The 9751-nt window shown below is 32.4% G+C and overlaps 1 protein-coding gene and 1 long non-coding RNA gene across 4 annotated transcripts; both read right to left on the reverse strand.

Moving 5' to 3' along the window:
* Window positions 1-493: 493 nt before the first annotated feature.
* On the reverse strand, window positions 494-4129 carry LOC139852506 (L-ascorbate peroxidase, cytosolic-like). Its single transcript, XM_071841808.1, has 9 exons — window positions 3985-4129; window positions 3372-3503; window positions 2795-2969; window positions 2642-2707; window positions 2102-2150; window positions 1857-1942; window positions 1691-1770; window positions 860-962; window positions 494-763 (listed from the first exon to the last, which is right to left on the reverse strand). The coding sequence occupies exons 2-9, from the start codon at window positions 3488-3490 to the stop codon at window positions 689-691; spliced, it is 753 nt and encodes a 250-aa protein (XP_071697909.1). The 5' UTR covers window positions 3491-3503; window positions 3985-4129; the 3' UTR covers window positions 494-688.
* Window positions 4130-4373: 244 nt separating this feature from the next.
* Window positions 4374-9059, reverse strand: LOC139852508 (uncharacterized). Of its 3 annotated transcripts, none has more exons than XR_011761095.1 (7): window positions 8558-9059; window positions 7299-7346; window positions 6949-7028; window positions 6488-6525; window positions 6012-6383; window positions 5881-5925; window positions 4374-5702 (listed from the first exon to the last, which is right to left on the reverse strand). It is a non-coding gene; the product is annotated as an uncharacterized lncRNA (long non-coding RNA). The 3 variants fall into 3 exon arrangements; XR_011761096.1 differs by having other exon boundaries at window positions 4374-5730; XR_011761094.1 differs by having other exon boundaries at window positions 4374-5737.
* Between the last annotated feature and the right edge of the window lie 692 nt (window positions 9060-9751).

Here is a 9751-nt window from a genome sequence, read left to right on the forward strand (position 1 = left end):
CCAACAACTCTTTTAAAGAAAGGGCTTCACTAATTAAAATGAAATTTCACGGATTTTGTTCATCAATTACATACACAAGTACGTCTGAGAACATGTGATGGTGTGCAAAGGTCACCACAGTACAGGTCGCCGGAGTATGGGTCACTGAAGTAGCGACGGTAATATTCTGAAAGTTTTGATTTTGGGATAATATTGTAGGTAGAAGATGAAAGAAAATAGAAAGAAGGGTAATCTGGGGAAATGGTGGATTAAGGAGGAGCTATATGGGGACAAGTACACTTTTTCAACTTACCGAATAATGCCTTCATCTAGTTAATTTATTTTTTTAAGTTGCAAGTAAACAGCATATAAAATTACCGATTAATGTATTGGCTCAACTAAGCTCATTAATCCATAAAGAAACAGGCCCTTAGTAAAGCATCCACACACAAATGGTGCCACAAAGGTCTACTTGATCAAAACAGATAGTAGAATACACAACCAAGCCTCAAAAAAGGAAATGCAGGGTGAGATGATTCATTAAACTGCACAAAAGCCGATACCACAAGTTTGCATGTTCACAATATGTTTTTCTAAGCGTAATAATACCTTGAAAACATAACAAAATAACTTCAAATTCAAATGAAAGATGTCGCGCAGCAACCAGCAGGTCAACTCTCACCCTGGCCTTCCTCCCCCATCATAAACCTTATGCCTCAGCAAACCCGAGCTCGGAGAGTTTCATGTGGGATACTGCATAGTCAGCAAAGAAAGCATCCTCATCCTGAATCAAGCAAACAACATTACAACTGAATATTCAACTAACAGTTTTGAAAATTTAAAATCTTCACCCAAAGGTAAACACTTAATGTGTACTTACAGCAGCATATTTTTCAACCAATGGTCGGAATACAGGGTCCTCTAGCAAAGCCTTGTCTGTTGGTAGCTTCAGTAGTCCTTCCTTCTCACCAGCAAGGAGTTCTCTGTTCAAACAACAATACACAAAAAATAATAATAATAATAATAATAATAATAATAATAATAATAATAATAATAATAATAATAATAATAATAATAAATAAATAAATAAATAATGATAATTAAGATATATATATATACACATATTACTATTTACTAGTGAAATGACCCGTGAAACCACGAGTTTGTTTAAACGAAACAGTTTAATGGTATATTTTAGGTAATTAAGTGAATTTAAACATTAAAGTCATTTAGTTTAATGACCCAATGAATTCTGACTAAAAAACTTCTCGTTGTTTTTACAAACACATTGATGTACTAAACTTGGTCGGAATAGATGAACTACATTTATTCTCTCACCATCATCTTCTATTTTTCATCACAATTACTATTTTCTTGTCATAAAAGCTTACATTGGAACCTTTTATTAAGACGTGTATTTCGTATACATATATAACGTAATTAATCTCGTAAAAAGAACTCATATTTGAATTTGAATAATAATATAATAATAATTAATGAGAGTGAATTTTTTCCCCGAAAAACATGAAATAAATAAATAAGTAGATTTAATTTAATTAGTCATTAATTAGATTAATGACATCACCTTAAGAGCTTAGATTTTTTTTCTTTTTTCTTTTTGATTTTTTCTTAGCAAAGGAATTAGCCTAATAATGACATCATGATTGTAGGATTTTAATAGAAACTATAGACTATAATAAAGTAATCTTACGTGAAGTAGCTGTTATCAAAGATAAGTGGGTTAGTGGTCCATGGCCCATCAAAACCAGATCGCTCTGTGTGGGCAGCACCCTATAACATCCAAAACTACATTAGAAACTTCGTTTTTTGATACTTACAAATTAATGCATGAAATAATGAAAGCGTCTAACACCAACCAGAGTATGGCCCCCAGATAGAGTTACAATGTCAATGTCTTCAAGACCCATGGTTTTAACAAATACATTTCTTAGATGGTCATTTCCTGGAGTGAATACAAACATGATGTTTTAGTAGAATATCAGATGACATCATCATTTCATTTCACATATAAATATCAATTGAGAGAAATATATCAAATAAAAAACAAGGTCATCTCACAAATCAATAAGAATAAGAACATTATAAAATCGAGCACACTAACCCTGGGTTGCATCAGGAAGACGACCTTCAACTGGTGGTTCGTCCTTGTCCTGAAGCCATGTCAAGTTCATTAGCGTAACACATAGATAATGAAAACCAAAACATAATCAGTAACACAATCCTAATGGTAAAACTTTTGCTCAAAAGAGTTTTCCAAAAAAGCCTTTCACTTCAATAGGAAAAGCCATCATCAAGTCTAGTATTACTAAATGATGCAAAAAGTGCCTATCAATCCAACGCAAACAGCTATTTTCAAGTCTTTATAAGTATTAGAAGATGAATATTAGATAATCATCACACCAACAATCTAATAATTCTCCTATCGTACAAAAAAACAACTCTAACCGGTAAAAAATAACTGATAGAAACAAGCTTTTTGTAATAGTAAAAGCTTAAAAAACATGCATTGGAGAAGCCCTAAGTGGCTCCAAACAGTTGTTGGACGTATAGCGAACTGTTATGGGTGTTAGGTATTTGTATTTCTAATAGAGTATAAAACCAACAATATCGACAAACAGGAGCAACAGAAAACAAGACTAACCTCCCTCCCAGGGTGGAAAGGAACATCAGGTCCTCCAGTAATTTCAACAGCAACAACACCAGCCAACTAAATCAAAAGATTAAGCCTATCAGCATCCAATAATCAATTATAAAATATAAACAAATTCAATAATCACCTAAATGTTAGAGTTACCTGATAGAAGTCACCGTATGAGATGATGGGGAATTGTTCCTTAATTGGCTCCAATAGCCTAACAGCAATGTCAAGTCCATTGTTGGCACCATGGCCTAGCTCAGCCTTATGCCTCATGGTACCAAAAGGGCCTCCAGTTTTGGTTTTCACATCATAGGTACCAGCAGAGTGCCATCTGCATCCCAACAAAACAACAAAAAATTAAAATTAAAAAAAAAAAAAAAAAAAAAAGAAAAAAAGTTTAAAACAGTTTATAAAATATAACACCTCAGTTTAAACTACAAAATCATCCGAAACTTGTTTGAGAAACTAAAAACGTAACAATGATTCAAAGCACAGGATCAGGTCTACCACTTAAATAGATCCAAAAGCCTTAAAAAATTTATAGGTCAACTCAATAAAGAATTAGAATCATATGTACACAAACAAAATCAAGATAAATAACTACAGTATATGATAAATAAAATAAACAATTATTACATGGATTGATGATTTAATACCAAATTCAGCACAATTATTGTAAAAACAATATCATGTACTGCAATGTATAATACATAACAAAACCAAATGTTCTTACGCGAGACGAAGCATCAACGGTGCACATTTCTTATCAGAAATAAATGCTCTGAGCTTTCTTTTGGCTTTATCAACAGCCTTAAGGTACTCTTCACTAACAGTTGGATAGCACTTCCCCATCGTCTTAAAAAACCTAATCCATTATTTCATTTAACAAAACAATTATTAACATGCAAAATAATCGAATCTAAATGTAAATTTATCCTTCAAACAAAATAAACGATTTCATATACCACAACATTTAGTCATTTCTGACATAAAAAAATAAATAATTACTAGGAACTTACATACATTTTTTAAATAACACAAATATATCATCATTTCAATGTCGATCAAGTTTAAACAATAAGATACACTATACAGAGATCATTTCCAAACGCTAATATAAATATAAAAACGTATAAATTGATCATTTGAATATAGATCAAGTTCTAAAACAAATGCACATTTGCATCCACAAAAGCACCTAACAATCCGTTGATCAAGAGCAACAAGTCACTAAATGACAAAATTAACAGAACAGCCAGAGTTGAAAATCACATTCAATGAAATCGAAGACGTTATTAATAAAGCAAACGATAAGAGCGATCGATCGATGAGTTAAACGAACTAACCTTTTTTACTACTAGATGATAAGATGAAAAATGATATCGGTGAAAAACCCTAGGAGTGATAATACGAGTGAACACGAGGTCGCCACAAGCACTACGATTTATACAGGGGGCTGGCAGTATGTTTTAATTGTAACCGTTGGATTTTGGTCAAGTCTCAGGTCAATGATTGTTTAATGGACACGATTGATTTAGATTTAAAGTTTGGTGGGATGGGATCTTCATTTAAGCTTTGAGGCAACAAATATATTTTCATTCTCTCTTGAAATTTTCATTTTCAGTTGCTAATTAACCCTTCTTCATCGTGGGTTGCAACAAAAGGTCGTGTGTACATGCATACATAATGTAGTATACAGGTGGTGTGTACATGCATACATAATGTAGTATACTAGCCTTTAAGAGCCCGTGCGTTGCATGGAGGGCCCTATAAAGACTAAGTATAAGATTGGTAGTAACAGAATAAGTAGTAACTATATATATGTATGACCGTACCACTATTTTATGCAACATTTTAATCATTAACTGCAGATTAATAGCCAAACCTCCAAATATGAAATCATATCAGGTTGGTTGGCCTTGGGGGTGGCTGGGCACCACCCAGTCCCCCTCTAGCTCCACTACTGAAGATCAGAGAGATGAACGTTTTCCCCTTCCATTAGCATTTGAACCATCAATCAACTTTTGGTCAACCAAAATGCTTTTGATTTTGTTGGTAGTATCATATGTAATCACCTATACAATTTCGAGAATACAATAAACTTCGTTTGGAAGAATCTTACACACGCAAAAAAAATAATTAGAAATATAATATATTATTTATGTCTGCCCGGGTACTCCAATCAATATGATGATTTTAGCGATTTTTTGTTCAACTTTAAGATTGCAAGTAGAAACAGAAACGAAAATTAAATGAATATGTAAAAGTAACAACATAGTAGAGTATAATGTGAAAGCTACAAATTCATGATATATAGATACCAAAGTGAATAACGGTTGCATCAAAGAATTTAGAAATACAAATACATATAACTGAAGTAGCATATTCTTGTGGCTATACACTTCTCGGACTTCCTTAGTTGCTTGACCAAAACAACTACTGAAGTAACAAAAATACCACATGAAGGCACCAAAATAAAAAAAAGCGACACAAGGAAAAAGCCACTAAATCTAGCGTACCAAACCGATATTAGGCCATTTTGACCCGATAAAGTCAAACCGACAATTTTATGGTTTTGTTAAACATTGTTTAGTAAAATAATAACTCTCTAAATTGGTATACAACATCAAGTGTTTTTCCTAAGGAGTTAATCATTCATACATAATGCAATACATACAAAATACAGTTTACATCTTGTGGTTGATTTCAAAGGAGTTACAAAATACAGTTTACATATTAATTAAGGTTCATTACATAGCAGCTATAAGGTTTAGTACAAATTCACACGTACCTGCATAAGTTTGGTGAAAATACTAACCACAATTACAAAAGCTATGTGGGCGATACTACAAAATTTACATATATCTAGTTAACTTGTTAACTAACAGTCCAAAAGCTAGGTGGGTAATTGCATAGACAAATTTACAAAAACTAAGTTGGTAGTAGTTAGTTACTTTGCATCATACAAAGATAAGTTGTTGCTTTTTACAAAAGACTTCATGTTTTGAGTCCAAAACATACAAAAAAGTCAACAAAATTCCATGGTAATTTCTTGATATAGCAACTGCATAGATGATGTGCAAATCCGTGAGCTGTACGCTAAACCAAAAGTGTTTATTAAACTAAGATCAAACAACAAGTTTCTTGATATAGCAATTAACACCATAATCAATCTATACTACAGTAAAAAAAAAATACACACCAGTTAGTTGAAACTTTAAGAATATTGAAAAGCAACATACCTTTGAAGCCACATTAAAAGATTTGTGGGAAAGTTCATAAAGATCCTGCAAAACAAATTATACCAAAATTGAAAGGATAATATAAAGTATAGAAGATGCTACACCAATTTAGGATAGAGTGAAGAAATAACCCGAGCCGAGGTGTAACGTTATTTGATCTAGCACCAATTATTGACGGTTGGAGCCCGGATAATAAACATGCGTACATCAGAATATTTGATTCTGTTTTTCTGTCCATTTCATATCACTTGTCCATCGTCATCAATCATATCATACACTACACATATACATACATACATAAATTCCTATATCAAGAGTTATATAAAATACATAATTTTTTATGGTTCTATTTTTCATCTTCTTATGTTTCTTATGTATGTAAAAAAAGACACTCATGGTGATAGGATAAGTTGCAAAGAATCTGTTTGAATTTCATGGGCAGACTTGCGAAGTATGCAATTGAACATGTCTACTCCAAGTATCGCAACACAACGTTCCATTACCTGAACGTACAAAAATAAGGATCGCATTAAACTCTCAATAGTTTATAGGTTAAACATGTTAGTGGTTCTAGTAGAAGTAAAATTCATATAAATGACACGATAACCATTGAGAACTGTTGCAAACACTCGCCCATTTTGCCACCTTGAAAGAAGATAAAAGATAGTGTCAAATTATATGATAGACATATGTAAAAACTGAACATGAGAATGCACATGGATTCTTTGCACCTAACTATAAAAATTCTTGTAAAAATCAATGTTAAGCATCATAATGAGAGAAGAAACTAAAATTTGAACATGATGACTAAAACCATATATGTATTCAAACAACCTAAATTACCACTATCAAATATCGTAGTAATAACTATAACTCCTGAAATAGCCGACATAGAACACAAATTAAGCAATATAAAACTTTAAACTTTAAACTAATATAGCTAACATACTTTTTGATCCTAAAATAATCACAAAACCAATACTACAGTCACTTTATCCAAACTCTAAAAAGAGATCACATAAATATGATAAATAAATCAAATAGTATCTTAGCGTATGCAACATTTACCTGCATCATAGTTCATGGCCATCACCATCTCATCAAAAAACACTTCAATTGACCAAAAAATAATGTGACCCCAATGACTCCTGGTGCCAAGGAATATATCAGTGGAACTTGAAATCTAAATTTGAATATCGCTAAAATTAAAAAAATATAAGTCCAATACATTTTCGGATTGGTACTTAGAATCTTGACAGTCGAGCATTTAGAAAACTATTAAAATTTGAATTAAAATGTGCCATTGTATAAACACGAAAATCATACTCAATTCAGGTGTCAAAATACTACCAACATTATCTTAATTTCTATTTTCTACTAATAGATCTAATATACGCAAGGTGGAATTATTAAGTTACCGTAAAACAGAAAGAAGATCGAAGACGATGTAAAGTAACAATGAGAACCTGCAAACAAACGTATCAAACATTGCTCATTCCCAATTCCCAGATGCATTTAAAACAAAATAAAATAATATAAATTAAAAAACATATATAAGTAACACAAAATACAAAATACAATTAACACAAAACTGGAAAAAATATATAATTAACACAAAATACACTAACAAAAACTATAGTCTAGTCACTACATTCAATAATCAAAAACAAAAAATAAAAAAGACAAATTACTACACATTATATAGCTTCATCAAGATATTGCAATTACATTGCCGATAAAAACGTGGATTTGAGTACCCAAATTCAACAAACGATTAACTATACAAACATTATAACAACAAACCAACATGTTTTGAGTGATTCAAACAACCCTAGTAAAAGTCAGTTTATACACAGGCTACTAAATGTGTCAAAATGGGTAACCACTAAGATATCATTGTCTCAGTTTATACACAGGCTACCAAATGTGTCAAAATGGGTCAACCACTAAATGGGTCAGGTTGACCATAAAGATGTGACAGGTTCCAAGTATTATTGAAGTTAACAACCCGTGATTTTGAATGTTAAATTGTTAGAACCATAAGTTTCTTAACTGCACACTGGTTTCTTGCAGTCCGAAAAAGCTTAACTAACTAATTTTGCTTATTCAATAAATTTAATAGTTAAGCCACTATCTCATATGACTAATTAAGTATTTCTAAAAAAAGATCCTAAACATTTGCATACCATTATCAGTTCTTTTAACAAATTAACAATGGATAATAAAACTGATACTGATTATAATGATGATTAGAAAAACTGAAACGAACTAACTAAACAAAACTGTGAAAATTATAATCCAAATAGTGGTTGACCTAATAATCACTATCCAAATAAACACTATCAAAATAAACAATATCTGATTGATTACCACATACAACATCACTATCCTTACGTTTCTTCTATTTTTTCACAACAATTAATTATTAACGTGCAACAACAAAAGTGAAACAGCAGAATAATTAACACATAAGCAACAAATAATCTGTAGTTCCTTTCTTTTAAATCTGATATGTGGCTTCATAATGTTTATTAAAAAACAAATTCGATAAACATAAATTGAAAAATCAAAATAAAACCCTAAGGAAATGAAAAACTCAAAATCAATCAGTTAATACATACCTTATCTATAAATACAAAATCAAGATGATTACTTCAAAATCAACCTTATTACATACCTTATCCGATGATTACTTCGAATCGATTAATCGGCAGTGGGAATCGAATCCGATGATGTAGACGGTTTAATGAAACCGTTTTTATCCAAAAAAAATTGATTTATATTGGCTTCTCAAAACTGCTTGTTAACTAATTTATCGATTCGAAGATGTAGGAATTTCAAGATTGATTTGAAAATTGGTAACCCTCAGGAAGAAAAAAGTACGCATGTTGGATTTTACTCATGGCAGCAATCAAATGAAGCGCCGTATCCCGTGGCTCTTCACTTGACCTTGATACAAAATTAGTACAAAATTAGTACTAATATACAAAATTAGTACCGTTTTGTGCGTAAAATTGCAGCGATTAAGTCTGCTGTGGCGGCGTGGTTTATCAACGGCGGGGGAGGCCATAATCGGCGGTGTAAATGGTGTGGGTGTAGGAGCGACTGAACAGAGAGGGTAAAGGGAGAGCGGAGGGATCCCTTTTTTTTTTCTTAACCCTAATTTATTTAGGAGCGGTAGTAATTTTGTAGTAATTTTGTAGTAATTTTGCAGATTAAATTAGGTGCCAATCAGAAAATTACATGTGAAAAAAAAACGGAGGGTGAATCACGGAGTGACACGTGGCAGTATGCCACATGCTTTGTAAGATGTAAAGACAATAGTATGCGTTTTTTTTCTAATTGTGGTCTGAGTTTCTGACTCGCTTTACGAGGAGACTGATATCGAAGCAACAACATGCTTTGCAAAGGTATGGAGTTGTGGAAAGTAAACTTTCGTGATCATAAGGTGTTTTTAATGCTCCATTGACTCGAACTAATGACTTATTTTCTACTTTAGTTGGAAAGTCATAATTACTACTAGGTTACCACCTCATGATTAAGATGTGTCGATTACAATGGATTGTGACTTTTACTACCGCTGAAAAAGTGACATCCGCTCGACTTCCATTGGCATATTACAACGACTGCATTTAATTTTTTCCCCCGCAAATGATATTAATCAATTCCAGAGGTATACGGTAGTACAATGGAGTGTCTGCCGGTGACCCCACTCTTTTGTCCATAACCTCACTAACCACATCTCATTTTTTTATTTTTTGAAAGGCAAGTTGTTGGCATCGAATACTCTCATTTGCCACGCACGCACGCGTTTTCGGGCAGGAAATCCGAACCGCATTACTGGGATCCGAACCTTATACCATCTCGAGGG

Source organism: Rutidosis leptorrhynchoides, chromosome 6 (assembly GCF_046630445.1).
Source record: "Rutidosis leptorrhynchoides isolate AG116_Rl617_1_P2 chromosome 6, CSIRO_AGI_Rlap_v1, whole genome shotgun sequence".
Lineage (NCBI taxonomy): Eukaryota > Viridiplantae > Streptophyta > Magnoliopsida > Asterales > Asteraceae > Rutidosis > Rutidosis leptorrhynchoides.